Source organism: Desarmillaria tabescens, assembly GCF_030435595.1.
Source record: "Desarmillaria tabescens strain CCBAS 213 chromosome Unknown EV420scaffold_1, whole genome shotgun sequence".
In the NCBI taxonomy this organism is placed as follows: Eukaryota; Fungi; Basidiomycota; class Agaricomycetes; order Agaricales; family Physalacriaceae; genus Desarmillaria; species Desarmillaria tabescens.
This window is the reverse complement of record NW_026848300.1, coordinates 1,245,932-1,264,653: the sequence shown is the minus strand read 5'-3', so window position 1 is coordinate 1,264,653 and position 18,722 is coordinate 1,245,932. Positions and strand designations below refer to the sequence as shown.

The 18,722-nt window shown below is 48.7% G+C and overlaps 9 protein-coding genes across 9 annotated transcripts; 4 read left to right on the top strand and 5 right to left on the bottom strand.

The window, feature by feature from the left end:
- Nucleotides 1-10: 10 nt before the first annotated feature.
- EV420DRAFT_34781 (carbohydrate esterase family 4 protein) lies at nucleotides 11-1,677 on the bottom strand. The gene is made up of 11 exons (XM_060481802.1): nucleotides 1,217-1,677; nucleotides 1,141-1,163; nucleotides 1,018-1,085; nucleotides 888-960; nucleotides 790-836; nucleotides 707-733; nucleotides 533-656; nucleotides 376-482; nucleotides 297-306; nucleotides 127-247; nucleotides 11-71 (listed from the first exon to the last, which is right to left on the bottom strand). The coding sequence occupies exons 1-11, from the start codon at nucleotides 1,337-1,339 to the stop codon at nucleotides 54-56; spliced, it is 741 nt and encodes a 246-aa protein (XP_060339237.1). The 5' UTR covers nucleotides 1,340-1,677; the 3' UTR covers nucleotides 11-53.
- A 1,836-nt stretch (nucleotides 1,678-3,513) lies between these two features.
- On the bottom strand, nucleotides 3,514-7,345 carry EV420DRAFT_34775 (uncharacterized protein). The gene is made up of 5 exons (XM_060481801.1): nucleotides 6,595-7,345; nucleotides 6,364-6,538; nucleotides 4,604-6,309; nucleotides 4,143-4,551; nucleotides 3,514-4,086 (listed from the first exon to the last, which is right to left on the bottom strand). Exons 1-5 carry the CDS (start codon nucleotides 7,161-7,163, stop codon nucleotides 3,835-3,837), a joined length of 3,111 nt encoding a protein of 1,036 aa, XP_060339236.1. The 5' UTR covers nucleotides 7,164-7,345; the 3' UTR covers nucleotides 3,514-3,834.
- Nucleotides 7,346-8,502: 1,157 nt separating this feature from the next.
- Nucleotides 8,503-10,025, top strand: EV420DRAFT_1742143 (ribosomal protein L4 domain-containing protein). Its single transcript, XM_060480040.1, has 6 exons — nucleotides 8,503-8,575; nucleotides 8,630-8,704; nucleotides 8,759-8,901; nucleotides 8,955-9,520; nucleotides 9,572-9,765; nucleotides 9,824-10,025. The coding sequence occupies exons 1-6, from the start codon at nucleotides 8,533-8,535 to the stop codon at nucleotides 9,913-9,915; spliced, it is 1,113 nt and encodes a 370-aa protein (XP_060339235.1). The 5' UTR covers nucleotides 8,503-8,532; the 3' UTR covers nucleotides 9,916-10,025.
- A 112-nt stretch (nucleotides 10,026-10,137) lies between these two features.
- Nucleotides 10,138-10,626, bottom strand: EV420DRAFT_1257827 (phosphatase inhibitor-domain-containing protein; the record flags this gene model as incomplete). The annotated part of the gene is made up of 2 exons (XM_060466857.1): nucleotides 10,138-10,364; nucleotides 10,416-10,626. 2 exons carry the CDS (start codon nucleotides 10,624-10,626, stop codon nucleotides 10,138-10,140), a joined length of 438 nt encoding a protein of 145 aa, XP_060339234.1.
- A 101-nt stretch (nucleotides 10,627-10,727) lies between these two features.
- EV420DRAFT_1659790 (uncharacterized protein) lies at nucleotides 10,728-12,065 on the bottom strand (the record flags this gene model as incomplete). The annotated part of the gene is made up of 4 exons (XM_060478895.1): nucleotides 10,728-11,458; nucleotides 11,522-11,790; nucleotides 11,846-11,863; nucleotides 11,922-12,065. The coding sequence occupies 4 exons, from the start codon at nucleotides 12,063-12,065 to the stop codon at nucleotides 11,173-11,175; spliced, it is 717 nt and encodes a 238-aa protein (XP_060339233.1). The 3' UTR covers nucleotides 10,728-11,172.
- Nucleotides 12,066-13,624: 1,559 nt separating this feature from the next.
- Nucleotides 13,625-14,359, top strand: EV420DRAFT_1494529 (uncharacterized protein). Its single transcript, XM_060470809.1, has one exon. It carries the CDS (start codon nucleotides 13,756-13,758, stop codon nucleotides 13,990-13,992), a length of 237 nt encoding a protein of 78 aa, XP_060339232.1. The 5' UTR covers nucleotides 13,625-13,755; the 3' UTR covers nucleotides 13,993-14,359.
- A 455-nt stretch (nucleotides 14,360-14,814) lies between these two features.
- Nucleotides 14,815-16,579, top strand: EV420DRAFT_34724 (Indoleamine 2,3-dioxygenase). The gene is made up of 3 exons (XM_060481800.1): nucleotides 14,815-14,943; nucleotides 15,002-15,387; nucleotides 15,438-16,579. The coding sequence occupies exons 2-3, from the start codon at nucleotides 15,094-15,096 to the stop codon at nucleotides 16,512-16,514; spliced, it is 1,371 nt and encodes a 456-aa protein (XP_060339231.1). The 5' UTR covers nucleotides 14,815-14,943; nucleotides 15,002-15,093; the 3' UTR covers nucleotides 16,515-16,579.
- A 65-nt stretch (nucleotides 16,580-16,644) lies between these two features.
- On the bottom strand, nucleotides 16,645-17,712 carry EV420DRAFT_1257048 (uncharacterized protein; the record flags this gene model as incomplete). Its single annotated transcript, XM_060466808.1, has 5 exons — nucleotides 16,645-16,714; nucleotides 16,763-16,859; nucleotides 16,909-17,005; nucleotides 17,051-17,252; nucleotides 17,297-17,712. The coding sequence occupies 5 exons, from the start codon at nucleotides 17,710-17,712 to the stop codon at nucleotides 16,645-16,647; spliced, it is 882 nt and encodes a 293-aa protein (XP_060339230.1).
- A 34-nt stretch (nucleotides 17,713-17,746) lies between these two features.
- On the top strand, nucleotides 17,747-18,539 carry EV420DRAFT_34295 (PIG-X; the record flags this gene model as incomplete). The annotated part of the gene is made up of 1 exon (XM_060481778.1): nucleotides 17,747-18,539. A coding segment is annotated over one exon (697 nt), but the record flags the coding sequence as incomplete, so codon positions are not given.
- Nucleotides 18,540-18,722: the final 183 nt, after the last annotated feature.

Here is an 18,722-nt window from a genome sequence, read left to right as displayed (position 1 = left end):
AACAAGTCCATGTAGCAAGAAGTATGAGATAGTCCGTCTAATACAATGATTGTTCAGCAGGCCCACGAAGCCTTGTGGCAGCCGAGAGTTAGTAGTCAACTGAGGAGATCTAGGTCAAACACGCACATCTTTTGTACCAGCCTTTCCAACGCTTAAATATGGGGGAAGGCCAAGACATTCAGCAACCGTTACGAGTTTGTAGCCTGCACCTTGTAAAACCTCAATGGCGTGGGGGAGAACGGTGGAACTATAAATGCGTCGATACCAGCTGCATTATGGTGATAATAATCACTTACCCAGTAGATTCTAGATTATCAAGGTCGACAAGATCAACGCAGTGAGATAAGATTCGCCAGTGGAAGCCCAACCACTGACCGACAGTTTCATGATTCAGAGTCAAGATAGTATTAGGACGTGAAGCCACAAAGCCGTCATATTGTGAATTGCTTTGGGTAGCAGCTTCTCCAGCAGAATCCCCGGAACTAGGGGCGTCAGGAAAAACTCGTACTGGAAAGAGGGAAGGCGGACGTACTCGAAATCCCAAATAATTACACTTTGATTGTGTGCAGCAGCGACCTCCACCACATCATTGTTGTAACTGCCGAATGGAGGTCTCATAAATGCGATCTTGACTCCGAGTATTGACTCCAAGGCCTCTGCAATAGCATTGAGATGGCAATCTGTTATCACTTCACGGGCAACATACTATCGACGCCGGTGAATTCACTGTCAACTATCAGTATCGAGTAGTCAGAAATCTACTCGACGTTATGACGTTGAGCCACATACTTTCGTCGCGGGACAGCGTAGCTAGATCTTTATGAGCCCATGTGTGCCTGTATTCAAAGTTAACTAAGACTATATTCGGAGAGTAGATCATGACCCACGAAGCAATCTGATGACCCTTTGAGTATGCGTTTGTAATTGCTTGCACCTGAGCGTCCCCGTATATACAACCATCTGCAAGGTATGTGCATGAGCGCTGGTAATACCATCCGCCATTCATGCAAGACTCACAGTTGTTTCCATTAACGAAGAACGTGCCCTTGGCCCTCTTTGCATCAAGGGTATCGACAATTTGTTGCCTAAGGACCACGAGTAAACGGTGCGGTCTTACATTGGAGATCAGATGTGACGTACGAATAGATATAAGGCCCATCATCCTAAGCAGCGTAGTCAGTCATTTGCATCTAGTGTGATGTAAAGTTATACATACGAATGTAAGGGCAGCCGTTTTCGGAACTGTACAAGAGGTGATTACGCCACCGGACTGTCGTTTCGTGGGGTGCGAGAGAACTGTAGCAGCCAATGCGATAGTAAGGAAAGTGGAAGACAACATCTCGATATGGAGAATGAGTATAGGCGCACAAAGGAAAGGATGGATACAAGCATAAAAGAAGGGAGTCTCGCTTTTTATATATCATTACTGCAAGCACACCGGTTTCTGCTGGACGCTAATGAGCTCAGACAGACAAGGCGGTGATCACGCTTAGGCGAAACCATAGGGCGTACAGCCAGATGTCCTTGCCAAGGTCGACTCAATTGTTTCAAATTCCGAAGGGGCCGTCAATAGGGGCGCTCAGAGTGGAATGTCTGATTATGAGACTATTCAACTTGCCATAAGGATGATTATGGTTCCGTAATCGTGGGAGATGAATCCCATAGAACTCTAACCATCCTGGTTTCTTGGCGATTCCGTTTCAAAATCGAGAATCGTTACCAGTCTGACCCCCCTAGTGACTTGTTGAACCAAGAACAAGACATGTCTTTGACCAAAGAGCCAGGTGGTTGACAGTAACAAGTGGGACCAGAATGTAAATCCAGGAAAGTCGGTGTCGTCTCTTGGCCAAATTGCTATCACGTAGCCAGAGTACACTAGTCCTAATCGACCTGTGAAATGCTAGTACCGTGGACAGCCACGTTTCAGGTAAAACCTGAATAAGAACGTATTGAAAACGAATGTCTGCGGGAGGGGACCGGAATGATCCCAGTATGGATTCCTGCGTGCCAATGGAACTAAGGTTGAAAGGACCCAGAGGCGTATGAAAATAAGATACACATTTTCAAAAAAACCAGAAGATGCCTATAAGAGGTAGCCAGCCGTACCAGATGTAGCAAGAGGTAGCAGGTGTTATCTGGATGTCGTGGGAAGAATTTTGGGAAACAATGAAAATTACGGAGGCAGTGCAACTGACCGTTTTTGTACATGAACATCGACCAGGTAACTTTTAATGAGCGACTGCAGCTCTTGCACCTCCTGCAATTCTCTGATCATTACTATTCTTCCGATTTCGCTGCAGATGAAGACACAAAAGAAACGTTACGCGCTCTTGACGTGATCGCGAGCTGCATCGCCACTGGCTCCGAAGGCGAATCATTCGCCGCGTCCCTCGATCCAACCACCATTCCACCTACCATTATTCTGTCTAAAACGGGCGCCATTACAGAAGAAGACAGGAAATTTGTCTTGTCGTTCCTTGACGCGTTTACCAGTACCGACACACTTGATTTTCGCCAGGTGTTCCCCATTCTTTTTTCCCGTTGTTTTACAAGCATGAAAACACGCATGGAAAATCTCTATGAAGCAGCACGTCGGTATCTTATGCATCACGCTACACTACTTGATTCGTACCAGCCACTGTCCTTCAAGGAGGAGTTGCCTCATTTTCACCTTCTCCACCCAGATCATGAGGACCGTGAATTTGTGGCCACTTTTCGTATGCTCTTCAATGACATCGAGAAAGTCGCGTCTTGTCCCTTTCACCGTGACTCTCCGACGCTGTCTCAATATAATTATACTCGGCTTCATGTCTTGAGCGTTGTCATCGCCTCCTCGCGCTTCATATCGATCCAGACTGACCGCGTATTCTCGGAGAAAACCAAAGCTGCAGATGGGCTGAGGAGGTGTTTGGAGAGGATCAAGCAGTATGTCGGTGGCGTGAATACGCTGATTCGTCGAAGTAGACAAGTCTTCCCCGATGGTAATATACCAGTCAGATGGGTTTGGAGTCCCAGTGCGGCTTCTGTCAATATGGCTGCGACGCCATGGATAGCCCTGGAACGTTTGGGGATTACTTTCGACGTAGGGAGGCAGCAAAATATCATTGCTCAGCTTCCTTCGTTTGAACTTGATTGGCAAACCGCTTGCCGCCCACGTATGCATGCAAAAATTGCTCTCCTCAGGTATTTTCATGAGCGGAGTCTGATGCCGCTAGGCCGATGCATCATCGGCTGTAGTGAGGAATGCTGTTGGTGCTGCGACCAATGGATGAGCCGATATAATTCGCTCTATACGACGCAATATATCGCGAGTGGCGCATCAGTTAAAATTGGCGTAGATTGGGAGATGTCTGGCCTGGTGTCAGTTGACTTTTTTTTTCATGAGGAGCTGGGCTCTTCCATCAAGGACCATAAACTAATCACAACCCGACGTCGTAAACGGAGCTCAACGACGCCGCCGCCGGGAATGAAAAACACTTTGCAAAAGATCGAGGAAAGCCAGGAAGACGGTGGTTAGGTGCGGTGATGCTGTAGATTAATATTATGTACAAACTGGGTCAATACAGAACTACTATTCAGCGCGGCGAGGACAGTAATACGAGTCGCCCGTGAATGCAACGACCTCTGACCATAATTAATGAAGACGCGAAGAGACTACAAGGACTCTATGTATACAGACAGAAAGTATGAAGACAAACGGCAGAGAAGTTCAAGCGACAGATTTTGGTGATGATACAAGTACAGATGCTAAATACAGCGCCAAGAGAACCCGCCACGAAACCGTAAAGAGACAAGGAATGGATCATGATGAGAGGGACGATGAGCCGGACGTGTTCAGTGAAGGTATTTTTCATTCAGCCGATGAACCTCCCTGGTGAGATATGGCCAGGATAGTGCCCTGGAAAGCTCTTCCTTCAACTTGTTCCCGTCGTCACTCGCGCGTTGCTTAGCAAGCTTCACCTCCCATCCGCACAGGTTGTACAACAATCTCATGTTCGGTTGGATCAGTACGGATAAACGTCGGGACCGCACGATGAGGTATGCTTCAACCAGAGATATTCGAAGGTGCTTCATCACAAAGGCGATCTGTCGGACAAAGTGTTACTCAACCGACAATCGAAGGCATGATCTGCAACACTTACGGTTACGGTGGCACTCCGGGAGACACCGACACGACAATGTACTAGCACTTTACCACCTTCTTTCCTAGCAGTATCAATCCACTGGCATATGGGTTCCAACTGCGGCTCGAGGGTGTCTATCCCGTCGTCACATACACCTTGAATGTCCAAGACCTTGATGCGCCCCGCACGTTCTTCGATCCACAGAGAACCGTGCTTTCCGAAACCTTTTCCTGGTACAAAATGCCCCGGAACCTGAGAGGGCGAATTTATAAAGTGCGTGGTTAAAGGATAACCATTCTCAGGATCAAAAACATGTTCGCCATCGGGATGATGCACATGGGGAGGCGGAATCAGGGCGCATTCGCCAACAGAGACGACATGGGTTATACCGAGCGCATGAAGCATATAAACATTCGAGGCATGGTTCCTGGCACCAGCATTAGCAAATACTGTCACCGGAAAAAAGCGCAGATACTTACAGATTTCCCAAATACAAGAAAGGCAGCACTCTACTAGGAAAGCTTCCGTCAAATCTTGGGTCATCAAACCAAGTCTGGTGATCCCAACCCAGCAGTGAGGAGGCAGGCAATGTGCTGGCCCGGGGGCGCCGTCCCGGACCAGGCTTGACATTTGAATCGTGGATATCGAGATCATTGGGTACACTAGCAGAGACAGCACCACGTTGCGACGGAACAACCGTCGGAGATGGTGCATCGCGTTGATCGGTAACTCCCCATCCGGCGATATATGGATTCATACCAACGCCCACATGGCCCTCACTAATGGATAGGTGTTCGCGGTGATTAGAGAAGTATTTCATCCCACGCACACCCCGATCCCGTTCTTTGCCACGCTCCTCCATTTCCCATCTTCTTAAGATTCCTAGGTCTGCTCCATAGACGAAGAAGCTCCGTTCCTTGGAGACTTGAAGCTCCAAATATGCTTCAGGGAGCGACAGGTTCTTTAGTGATATGAGCAAGCATAGAGCGAGGACAGATGATTCGGTATATCCATCAGATGAATAGATGAGGATCTTTAGAGGCCGAGAGGGATGATGCAGGGGAGTCGAGCCATTATGTGCTGTTGATGGTGGAGGTGATGTGAACGATCTAATGCGGACATTGTTGGAAACAGAGGTGGTGGCGAGAGCTGGTGGATGGAGCAGAGGAAATGACGGTGCAGATGACAACAAGGACCAACGCCTGCCATCGGCTTCTCTCGTCCCGGGTTTCTTGCCCTTATCCTTGGTTGCTCCGTCCTTCGGCGAAACAGGTGTGAGCCATTTGTCAAGGAACCGGACCAGTGCTTTCATAGAAGCGGTATTAGAAGGCGACGATGGAAATGGAAGGTGAATTATGGAATTGGCATGCGGGGGAGGACGAGGAGGAATTTCGGAATCGTCATCTATGGAGGCATTACGCTCAAGAAGTACCTTCTGTCGCCAGCGCGCTTCCAACCCATGAAGTTTGTCTTCGGCCGCTCGTATATGTGCAGGGCTGGGGAATGGGGCAAGATCATGACATTCAATGCAAATGTCGTATCCCGGTGGATTGGTGCGATGGCGCGCCTTGTCTTCACTGACACCGAATCCATAGTCGACGTCGTATTCATCCCCGTCACCACCTCCAATGGGTGTCGGCACATCATTGGAATTTCCAAGAAACACTTGCCCAAATAACCTCGCTGGATGAACCTCAACGGAAGCCTTAGCTTTATCTTGGTCGTCATGGTGTTCTGGTATAGAGTCGGCGCGCGAACGAGGGCCAATCCGTAGTATCTCGCTTGCTGTTGTAAGGTCTCGCATTTCTTCTTTCTCACGGACAGCGAAGTTGATAGTGTTGGGTTGCAAAGGAGAAGATTCGGACGGGCATTCTTCAAACCATCGACGCTGACTATCGCATCTTCGAACAAGATGCGTCAGCGCCGAGTTCGGGTTCGTAAAATCCTCAACTGTGGCGTCAAGAAGAAAGACATTGTAGTCTAAGAGGCGGTTTGCAGGAGATTCATTGGAGTCTTGACCGCGTCTCGTTTTCTGATCGAATCGAAGGTTCCCCACTCTCTCCGCCTTTTTACGGGCGATGGCAGACCTAAATCGTTCCGCTAACCTTTTGGCGTTCTCCGAGTTCTTTGCACCACCGGGAATTGGCGAATAGATCACAACATCAGACAGAGTGGCTAAGATTGGCTACACGAACGATTCGATCAGCACCCAAACTCCGGAGAAGAGAGGGTCACGTACAACTTGAATGCCGAAGTTCCTCAAAGAGATGCCTTCTGGAACGCAAAGCGGTTGGAACTGCCACTCTTCGGTACTTGATTCTGACAGGACGGGCGCGATAAGCTCCGCAGGTCGAAAAGTCGAAGTCAGGACAGGAGGCGCCGCCCTGCGTCCATGACTTCGGTGGGGTGATGGCCTTGTGACCAACTATCAATATAAAAGCATAACCGACAAGAGCGAACTAGAACATACAAATCTGATATGGGAGAATCGGGAGGCGACTTGAGAGGAGGCGGAGGTTTCATGACCACGGGATGCATATGCTGGGGCTGACTTTTATCCTCCTTCTTATCTGGAACGTCAATGCCAACAATCTCCATTACTTCGTCCTCAGCATGCACAGCAACGCCGTCCATTCCGTTGGACATCTCCACGTCTATGTCGATATCTAAATCCATATCATCAAGCTCGTCTGACGATGTATCAAGGTCGTCGTTGTCCTCATCCGTGTCCTCATCCGCCGACATGCAAAGCCCGTCCAAGTCGTCCTCGCAGACGACGGTCATGAGACCACGGTATCTTGGCACTTCGCCAATGGACGAGAAGAACATGTTCTGAGCAGCATTAGAGCCTTCAAGGCCGTGTAGAAAGGGGAAAAGGACATTGTCTGGGGCATGAGACACGAGATGGTTGTGGTGAAGCTCGACGAGCTGCTCAGGGGTCAAGAGGGGGATGGGAGAGGAGCAAGTGACCGGCGCAGGCACGGTTGGGAGACTCATGAGGAAAGACTTTGAGTAATCCAGACCATGAACTGCCGTCATCGAGGAAAGGCGGTCGTCGTCGTGGGGAGCGATGAGGAAGAAGGTGTAGCCAACAGGCCAGACAGCTTGTCGTCGCCGTTGTCGTTGAAGGATAAATTAGATTCAACAGCCAGACGTGAGAAAAGAAGCACAAGTGAATTTCATCACCATCAAATTGTGTATGTCAGCAGGCTTACTTATATCAGCTCCTGATACGTATGTCTCGATCGATCATTTTATTCCCCACCCAATACCTTCTGTTCAATATGGATCTGCTAAAATAGGCTGGTATCCTCAAAGGTCTCAGATCAATCTCCCACTCTTTACCGCGCAAGCCACCTCTTTTTCCATCAATTCATCCTGCCTCTCTCACGCATCATCTGGCATCACCTCGAGGCCTGTCCATAAATACATCCGTTCAACGTTACCGTAATTGGCGTCACCTGTATCTGGCTAATGATACTCATCTCGTACACAACTTTAGAGATCTATATTTTACGACATGTGGGTTTGATGCTAACATACTAGTAAATAGTTGAAGTGGTGTAATGCTAGTCATTGACTCGGGCCCTTCTCCGTTATTGCATCGGCCATTTCAAGGGCACAAGATAAGAAAAGATCATATGATATTTGTGACGATCGTACGAGCGGATACTGATCGCGGAGTCCCCTGAGAGGGCCCCGCATATGTCATGAGAACTCGGAGCACAACTGACCTGGTAACTATTTAATTCTTGGGAGTCCCCATCAAGCTTATAACATCCTGCGTACTTTTATGCCCTTTCCGCTATTACTAAAACAGCGGGAATACTTGGCGAATCTAGATGCGATTCATCTCTTCATCTTTCAAATACCAGCTTAACAAGTTCGCCTAATGATGTGACATCGACTGTGCAGGTGTCCAGATTTACGGTCGAGTCTTCGTGATGACCACACATCCTAGCTAGAACCCTTTCCTATGGCAACATTGCGAGTCCATCAGAACATATGTAGTGAAGGTCGACTGTGGAATGTCAAGATGACATTTCCCTGGACACTTGTATACAAAACAAATATTATCCTTGCATCAAAAGGCGACTGCTTGTCCACTAGCGCCTATATTCAACGTAGACAGTGAAGAAGTAAGTAGGCTGCATGCGCACCTGCCTACAGATAACCCATCCATTTCATACTTATCTATGACATACTTGGACGGCCATGTACGGAGACTTGCAAAAGACACCCACTGTAATTTATGATCGAGGCACACTAGTCCCAAAAAGGAGCAGTATTGTTTGTTCGTGTTAGTCACCAGCCAGCTGTACAGTTTCTCGGCAAAACCCTAAATCTGGCCCCAGCGAGGGTTCTCCAAAATTATCGGCAACGACATCAAGCCCTCAAGACTCAAGACATGGCCTCGAGACCCACTGTCAACGTGCGCTCTCCATCCGGAGGTCTGTTGCGCTTTCGCTGTCGTCGTGGATTGTAGCGCTGAATATCATTTTCAGAGGCCTCTACCTCCCTTCCCCTCCCTGCCGTTTTGACCGCCCCAATCAGGCTCGATGTCGTCGCTCAGGTGCACAGTGAGTAATAGCATTAACTATACGAAAGCTGTTTTCTGATCCAGTTGACTTCAGAGAGTATCGCCAAGAACAAAAGGCAGGCATACGCCGTTAGCGAAAAGGCTGGTCACCAAACTAGTGCAGAGTCTTGGGGTACTGGACGAGCTGTAGCTCGTATTCCTCGTGTTGGTGGTGGAGGAACCCACCGCTCTGGACAAGTGTGTTACACCTTTTTTCTGTATCTTTTCCAGCAGATTTACCGTCGTTTCAGGCTGCTTTCGGTAACATGTGCCGTGGGGGTCGTATGTTTGCGCCCACCAAGACTTGGCGCAAGTGGCACGTCAAGGTGAACCAGAACCAACGCCGCTTTGCCGTTGTTTCCGCCTTGGCTGCCTCTGCTCTTCCCTCCCTTGTTCTCGCTCGTGGTCACCGTATCGAAGAGATTGAGGAAGTTCCCCTCGTCGTTTCGTCTGCTGCCGAGTCGTTCAAGAAGACCAAGGAGGCCGTCGCCCTTCTCAAGTCCCTCCATGCCTACCGTGACGTGGTCAAGGTCTCCAACTCGCGCAAACTTCGAGCTGGTAAGGGAAAGATGAGGAATCGCAGACACCGCCAACGCCGTGGTCCTCTCGTTGTCTACAACGAAGACAATGGCATTGTCAAGGCCTTCCGCAATCTCCCCGGTGTCGAACTTGTCAATGTCAGGCGCCTAAACCTCCTCCAACTGGCTCCCGGTGGTCATCTCGGCCGTTTCGTTATCTGGACTGAGGGTGCATTCGGCCTCCTCGACGAAGTTTTCGGAACCTTTGACAAGGCTTCCGTATTCAAAAAGGATTACTTGTCAGTTAATATCTATATCAAGACCTTCATATTCTCATTGTGTTATTATAGCCTCCCCACCGCCAAGATTACCAACCCCGACGTTACCCGTTTGATCAACAGCGACGAGATCCAATCTATTGTTCGACCCGCCGGCCAGAAGGTCCAGAAACGCCCCTGGACTCAGAAGAAGAACCCTCTCGTCAACAAGGCTGTACTCTTCCGTCTGAACCCTTATGCCAAGTCTCTTCGCAGACAGGAGCTTCGTAAGTCGCACCTTTCATATCTACGCTAATCCTTATTCACTTATGTGTTCTCTTCCAGTTAAGCAGGAACGCCTGAAGAAGAAGGGAGTCAAGAAGACCAAAGGTACTGCCGCTGGCGAGGCTTTCCTCACCACCCTACAGGCTCCTTAGATAGTTACTGGGGTAGTCTGATTCGTGGTCACTGTTCGACGGTATATGCAGCTTGCTATAAGCCCCTCATTATGTATTATGCACCATGCTATGAGATACTTGTCGTAACACTTGTGGAACGGAAGCCTTGCCTACTAAAATGTCCAAGTACAATGGTATAAAAGTTCAAGTATGATCTCTAACTGCCGTAGGACCTATGGTATTATCTCCCTCAACTGACTGTCAATTATCTACTCTTCCCTTGTCTTTCGACGGGTTACTTGGCATAGATTCATAGGCGTTCGATTCTGAATGGTCCGAGTCAGCTTTCTTGATGTTCCCATTCTTTCCTTTATGCGAATGGTTGGGGTCTCCGCATGAGTGGCCCTCGTCAGAATCGCTCTCGTCTGACGATGAATCTTCATCCGATGACTCGTCGAACCGTCTCGGTTTGTGGTATATGCAACAGACTGGATACAGATCAGACACACGAATGATGAAAGGGAGCGACATGGACGTACTCTTGCTCTTCTTCTTCCCACAGCCTTCATTATCAACTACATCCTCGCTCCAAGCAACCCTAGGTTTGCGACGTGCACCCCGGAGGCGGAGGGAGCCAACGGCGGGGGTGCTCGAGGAGCTTTCGACGGGCGGCGCATTGGTAATGGTAACAGTCCGTGACCCGTCATTTGGTGAAGCAGTGGAAGATCGCGTTTGTGTTCTGGACGACATGGATCAAAACTCTACTTGTGGTGGTCGATGTTTTAGTCAACCGCAAGGTGTACTGACGGTGCTGACTAAGCGAACTTTATATGCCGCCGGCAGAACAACAAAAATTTTCAGCCTCGTTTTGGTCTCGCTACCAATCTTGTCGAGTAAACTTCACCGCAACATGGTACGATTGCCTCTAATCGTGGACTTATCATGACACCTATCAGATCTATGCGACTCTGTGAATCGTGATTTGAAATGGAACTAATAAGACAACAGTACAGTGAATGCGAAAGCGAAACGATGACTGGGGGTATACATGCAAACGAGGCCGAAATGAGAATAAATAAACAACAAGGCCCATGAGTAGGATAGCCGCCCGCGTCATGATGATAATACAAGGCAAATGCGTCGATGGGCACATGTGACATGAAAAGGCGCTGTGGTGAATCTAGACGCCGAAAACGAAACGAAACGAAAGCTGCGGAAGAGAATGCTCGTGGTTCAACCATAATACACCCTGCATCATTGATGAATTTCGCATCAAGACAGCAGCAGAAAGAAAGCTCACCCTCGGGATGTTGTTGATATCGGCTGGAAATCTGTCCTGCCCGACTCGACGAAATGGTTAACCGTGTCTAACCAGTCCCCTCGCGTATCCCAAGATATTTTCGAAGGAGGGTCGACTTCGACAGGCATCACTTGACTGACACCGCCGCATTGGATGATGACCACAAGACAGCCAATACCCCCGCCGTGACGACAGCGGTCTTCTCGTCGCTGGATATCGGATATCACGAGGGGGTCGCGGATATACGACCGTGGGACGATGTGAGCGTTGGAAACGGAGAACCTAGCATCAAAAGTGAGCAATCAGCCTTGGTCCGACAGGACGGAGAAGATAAGGATGACTTACCGACGATGTGACTCACTGTGGCTCCGGGGGGAAAGTTCGAGTAGGAGGCAGCTTTGTCGGATATTAGATGGAAGTCGCTTTAGCTGAAGCGCTTGGAACCCAGCCCATCCTAGCAAAGCACTGTGGGCGGAAGTGAACTTCCTTAGATTACGGGCAATGTTTTCGTCGCCATATGCGGCAGCAGCCTGCTTCGTGGAAGATATTTGACCGGCGGTATGCTGACATATGGGTTTGTGGGTAGGCCAATGGATCTTCTGGCATTCCGGAGACTAGAGAAAGACGTTCAGAAGGATGATCATGTTCCGATATTAACTGAAGACATACGCAGTATTGTGTTACGAGCTAAAGCGCAAACGATAAGGTCAGCAGGAAACATACGGAGAATAGATAGACGACATACGCAGCCTCCGCACAGCCGAAACTTAGGACCAGCAGGGGACTCGACAGCACGACACTGGTCACACATACGATAGCCGCGGGCCTTTTGATGGTGGGTAGGAGGGGTGTTGTAGTTGGCAGCAGCGGGCTGAGAGTAATGAGGCATGGCTAAGAAGGCGACTGGTACGACTGAGTATGTGACTCACTGAAAACCATCGCTACCGTTGGAGATTATATAGGCAGAGGGGAAACTCGTGTCCAAGTTGGGAGGATAGCTGGAGGGGTAATAGATCGAGGTGGAGAACAAAAAAGTAACCAAAAGGGTGGCCGGGGCTGAAATTCTTTTTGTTGTTTGAGACATTGGAGATACGCGCTGATACAGACCGGTAAGTGCAAATGCTTCCAGAATGCTAAGACAATACAGCCCCTTCGAAGCATCACGACATACCACAAAGACAAAAAACAATCATTTTTCTCACTTGCCTCTTTCGGCCTCTGACACAATAAACGCGCTTTACCAAATTGTCTGCTCGACACTCCAACAATTAGCCTCAATTAGCCTACAATCCAAGCACAATTGGCGTAGACGTATTCGACTTTCTTTCACATTACCCCAATTAAACCCGCTCAAAGCAATCGACCAACTTGGATGTCCCTGCGAATCGTTCCGTTGGCGACCTCATTGTCTTCACCCCCTGGTGTGGTCCGATGCGTCATTAAATACGCCCGGTCGGTCTTGATCTACTCACGACGAGTTCTACCGTTGGATCCGCTTCCTGTTCTCCCAGATGCCTCATGGTTGCTCCCTGAACACGTGGGATGTTTAAAAACATTCCTTTGTTAACATCTTCCCTTTCTTCTGCTCCCCGTATTCATCTCTAATTGACCTGGTCACCTTTACTTTCTTTGACTCCCTTTCAGATGGTTACCTCGTTCCGTTTAACTATCACGATTACCTGCCGTGTGTGCCAGGCTGTCGGACGAACTTAGGGCCTCCAAGATAGTTCCATCGGACCATCGATCATCCAGTATACATTCGCGTTTTTTAAACTACCCCATTGGATTCGGATACGATCCAGTGCATCAGGTTCTCACCTTCCTCTCGCTGGCCTGAGAAACTCTGTCTTCGGTGTACCTAGACACGCACTGTCGTCAGTCGAGAGCTTGGTCGTAGACTCGCCAGCTCTTCTAGGCGATATTGCGTCTGAACCGGCCTCGTTTTACGTGTACGCCTATCTTTCCGATAGTATCTACTCACGGAGCATGTTACTTATCTCTCTCGGAACGCTGGCTGAAACCATCTCGCGCGAAGCTCACCAGCTGCCGCTGCCTCCTTCATTCATCATCAATCCCTTCAGTCTGTCCCTTTGTCCTATTTCTGACTTATCGTCAGATGATGGTGTAAACGCCTCGTTGCTGGTCTCTGCGAGATTGGCGGAGTGATTGCTTGCTGAGAAAACGAGGCCCAAGGATACCATTACCTTGAAGCGCCAGTTACAGGGACTCTAATTGATTGGTCGGAGTTTCTTAGGGAATGCTGTTTCAAATGCTGTGTGGAATCAAATAGCGGTGGATCATCTGCCATTGTAACCTTGAGAATATCCTTTTGTGGGTCCGATGTGTGGTGTGGGTGTGTTGCGGTCTGTGCCTCAGCGCTAAGGGTACTTCCTGGTACGTTAAAATTGAACAGCAGGCTCCAAGTTTTTTGACCGGCCATTCGCTCAAGTGACTTCGTGCACTGGTTTCTCCACTACCTTACGAAAGGGTGCCCTTCGGCTTTGAATCATTGCTCCGCTTACTAACTTAGTGGAGATCAACCAGTCGGAACTCAGCGGAACCGGACTACGAAAGTTTAAATGATCAACGGGTTCGGAACTCTTCTCTTCGTCTATATCTTACAATCTGACTTTTTTTTTGGCTTAGGCATCAATCTTTGTACTCTACCTTCGCCGGGAAATTGTTGGATGCAGTATCGGGGCGCATGGACATCGGCAGAAGGATTGACGAAGTTGGTAAGTCAGCTTATCTTGCAGAGCCGCCAACTGTACAGCCTGCTATCTTTGCGCTTGATATCATCCTTTCAGTCTGGATGATGTATGATTTCTGATGACACTCAACGACGTTCCTCGCCGACCAGTTCTAGGAGATCAAGATTCTCCGGGCATCATATCCTCGAATTGGAAGTTTGAAAGTGAGATAGCATTGTAGGTACCATTTATGCTATGAGTGCTGTAAAAAACTTCATGTGCTATAAAATCCTTCCATTCTTACTTCCAGTAAAGGGACGTAGTTCGAGAATCCACATACGACGATACTCATACTCCCACCCTTGTTCTGGTTTGGCATCTGCCCCAAATTTGCCATTCCATGATGCATCTATAGAGAAGCTGTACAAAAATTCAATGTACCCATTGTTCTGTCACGCCAACATAGGCTTAATTTCGCTTAGACAAAGCACCACTACCGACGCATCAATTCTCGCCACAATAAGTGAACTTCAAATTCGCTGTTACGTTAGGAGGTCCAAAGGTCTAAGATGGAGAACAATGAAAGAATGTGAAGGGCCTGATGAAATAACTCCTCCGCCGCCGCGAAGGTAGGCCATCGATGACAATTCTATGGTGTGGCCAAATTTGATACGAGAATGCGATTAGCGCTTTGTAGGTGGGTAAGTACCTTTATCCTCGTGCCTTTTCCTTGCATTGTGCAAACTGCATCACAGCCACCTGTCGGATATTAACGGGCCTTTTTGATTAGGTTACGGTCGCTCTTATCGAGAATCTCGGTTTCCCATCTAATGACCTGCTCTTGTCTTGCAAACGTTTCTAGCTTTCGTTAACTTGATATTTGCCTGAGAAATACGGACGCGGCGATAATCTGCATAATACACACTCAGTCTAGACCGATGGTCCGAAATGATATCACGCGACACCTGCGGCAAGGCGTATTATAAACCCCCTTTTTGTAAATTTCCGTTTCGTCCCTCTTAGGCTCTTTGGCATTTGCCTACTTCGTCAGACTCGGAGAGCAAGAAGGACATTACTGTAGGTTTTCTTTCCTCTTGAAATGTTACTCAGAGTGATCTTTCGATTTTTCTAAGAGCGAGTAAACCGGCAGAGAAATCACGTCTTTTATCACCAATCCCCTCCTAGTAACTCAACTACTCCCATCCGTAGCTCATCGATAATCGCACCATGGACCATCTCCCCCCAGACCACTTCCTTTCTCTTCCTCGCCCTGACATATTAATTGGATCACCGGGTGGTGTTGTTGATACCACCACACTTGCCGCCCATGATTTCGACGTAGATAATCGGACCGGTTTTATGCCCCCTCAACCTCCTTTGGAGCGTCTTCCGGGGCAGTGGGAACCCTGGGAGGCGATATTTCAGGAAGCGCAAGAATCCGAGCTTCAATTGGGGGACAAGCCAGGACTCACGGATGCTCAAAAAAGCGTCTCGGAAACCTGGCGGTCCCGAGTCCGTAATGCAAGTTGCTTACTTATTTTACCACAGCCCCATAATGACTTGTCATTAAGCTTCCCTTGCTTCCGATTGATGATCTGAAGTCGTCCGAAGTTATGCTCCGACGCGGTCGACATGTCCTAGCTTGGATCATGCATTTCTATATCCACTCGCTTCCCCTAAATGCATCCATCGTAATACCTAGACCCGTCACGATACCCCTCCTGAAAATTTCTGCGCAGCTTCAGCTTCCACCCGTTCTCACATACTCCGATGATGTCCTATACAACTGGGACCTCAAAACTCCTTCCGAGTCCCCGGTCCCGGCTTTGGATAATCTTCGCAGTCAAAGTCTTTTCACTAATACAAATGACGAGCAAGAGTTTTACCTCACCTCTGCTCGCATGGAATTGCGTAGTGTAGAAGCGCTCGAGCTAATGCGAGCTACTATGGATGAAGCTTTCGTAGGCGACGACATCGCTATGCGGCGTATTACCGGATTTTTGCACCGCCTATCGACAGTCATTGACGAGCTTAAAGCACTTCTCCTTTCTGTTCGTGACGGCTGCAATCCAGAAGTGTTTTATCACGACATTCGTCCGTGGTTCAGAGGCGCTGATTCAGATCCTCAAAAGCGTGAGTGGATCTTTGAGGGTCTGGACGAGCTAGATATAGCCTATCCTTCCGAGCTCTCCGGCCCTAGTGCAGGCCAGAGTGCGCTCGTCCACGCTCTGGATATTTTCCTCGGTGTGGATCGCTATTCCCATTCATCAGACATAACTGGCGGAGGATCTGACGTGTCAGCAAAAAAGGCGTTCCTCAGTCGGATGCAATCATACATGCCGCGCCATCATCGGCACTTCTTGAATCATCTTTCCAATAACCCGCGGCCACTGAGAGATATCGTGATGGGTGGAAGGGACCAGAAGCTACTGGCAGCATATAATGAGGCTGTTGGGTCATTGAAGACTTTCCGGGACGCTCACATAATTATCGTAACGCTGTACATCATCGGCCCCGCAGGTCGCGCTAGAAGCCAACAAGAAAGCGAGACACCGTTGAAGGGAACCGGAGGCACCGAACTTGCGAAATTCCTTAAAGACGTGAGGGACAGTACAGCAGGAGCTCTGTTGAACGTTGAAACACCGTAGGCCATAGGCGTGTAGCGAAATACTGTATGTGTACAGCTTACCAGGGAGAAGAAAGAAGCAGAAGAAACATGTATTTGAACTGTTATGCCGAATCTGATGACGAGGTGACAGTACCGAGATAAGTACAAGGCTACAGTGTCTTGTCTGAATACACTTCAAACGCAGCGGCGGAATGTAGAGAGACTATAGCACGGCGAAGGCTAAGAAAATGAGCATTAGTTTTCGACGCCAAATGCAGCTTGACTGACCCTAATTGTTCATCGTAGTACTCTCGAAGTGCTCGATAGTGCTGCAAACGGTTACGCTTATGGACAAGAGCAAGCAGCATGACCGTGACAACTAGGACTATTATGGGATTTATAAAAGGACCCATGGAAATTGTCAAGACACCCACCTCCGATGATACAGACGGCCGTTAGAGAATATTGCCAAGACTGTATTTTCAAGGGAGCCTCAGGCGGGTCGGCACAGAATCCTCGATCACAGTTTCTCTATTAAGATATAATAAGTGTTCCACCTATACCTACATGACATACCGACGTGCATTCTTCCTGCGCTTGACAAGGATACCGAAGAGCCCTAGCAGCTTCGCAGACCATGCTGACTTGACCGCAGTAGTAATCAGGAGCCATGCAGTTGTCTCTGATTATCGTGTTGGTATATTGTTGCCCATTGAAGCTGTCTTGATAAGTAGTGTTCTCCGCGATGCAGGGCTGTCCGAGGGTCCTATTAGTGTACCTTCAAAACATCAGTAATAATCGATTGAACATTAGTCGACGAACATGCATATTGACTTCAAACAGAGAGAACCATACAAATCAGATGTAGGGTCTGTCGAAGTACCTGGTGGTGCGCACTGCTCGTCCCTGTTCAGCTGGCACGCGCCTCCAACAGTAGCTAGTGGCCAGCATCCGCTTCCTTCGTCAGGACAAAAAGTTCCTGCAGGGCACAGAGGCGGAAGCGCATCTTTTTCAGAGTATCCAAAGGGAAATTCGTCACGTCGACAGAGTCTAGGAAGGCATGTTCCGTTTTGTGCTGCCGAGCAGTAGGTCATGTAGGAGCATTCCGAGATGAACTTGAGAGAGACTGGATCCACATGATCGCGAGAGCTTGAGCAATTGGAACCAGATCCGAGAACACTGCCAGCCAAGAAAAGGCGAGAAAACAGGAAAGCGAAATGAGCGAAGTACGACACCATGGCGGAAAGAAGCAAGTCGCGACCGCACAGCCACCATGGCCTCTCTTTCATCAACCATTCACCCATTGTACGGCTTTCACCCTATCGTCACCACCAGCTTCCATGGCATCACCGTAGAGCCTTCGTGCTCCCTTTATCTTTTGCTCACCCTTCCACCTCTCGTTTTTGTGGATCCTTATGAGCTCGCCAACTACAAGGACTCTTACACATTTCGCCATGCAGGCCCGTCCAACCTGGAACTTCCTGTCTCTGCTATTGGGCCAAGCAACTCACACGTACTCATGAATGTATCGCGCCAAGCCATAACGAAAGGTGCGGTCCAAATACCGCTGCACCTGCGATACGGCGAAGTCACCGTGTCCATGGATGAATTCCAGGCGGTGGATATTTCTAAGCCAGAAGGATACGTGATTTGTGGTGCGTGTATAGTGTCGAAACCATGTCCATGTCCTAAACTTCCTTCAGAGGGTTGCACTGATTCCGATGCTGAATTGCATATACCTAAGGAATTCACAGCGTTGTTTCATCAGTCGAATATATCACGTCTCTCGCCGTCACCTTCATCAAAGACTGTCTTTTGCTACCAAGTGCCAGTTGGTAGAGCTGGAGACGTTTCTCAGGTCGAGCTAGGTATCGCAGTTACCATTCTGTTGTGCTTTGCCTACCTCGTTTATACGTTGTACAAATCTGCTATTCGGTTGGACGACCAAAAACACCCAAAGTCTTCATAAATCATCATCCCAAATTCGCTGTATGTTATGATCTCATGAACAGGATGTGAACAAAAACAAATAATCTATTGCAGCTACGTATGAATGTAGGACAGTAATCCGGTATAGTTCTCCAGAGTCATCAACTACTACTCCGAATATCCGATCATTACTCGCCATCCATTCGTTGATTAGGCGAACGGAGGACATAGCTATAGGCGCATCACCAGAACCAAACTAGCGTGGAGGCGTAAAAGCACTGTTTGGGCAGAAAGTGGCCAGAAGCGAAACCAAACAAGG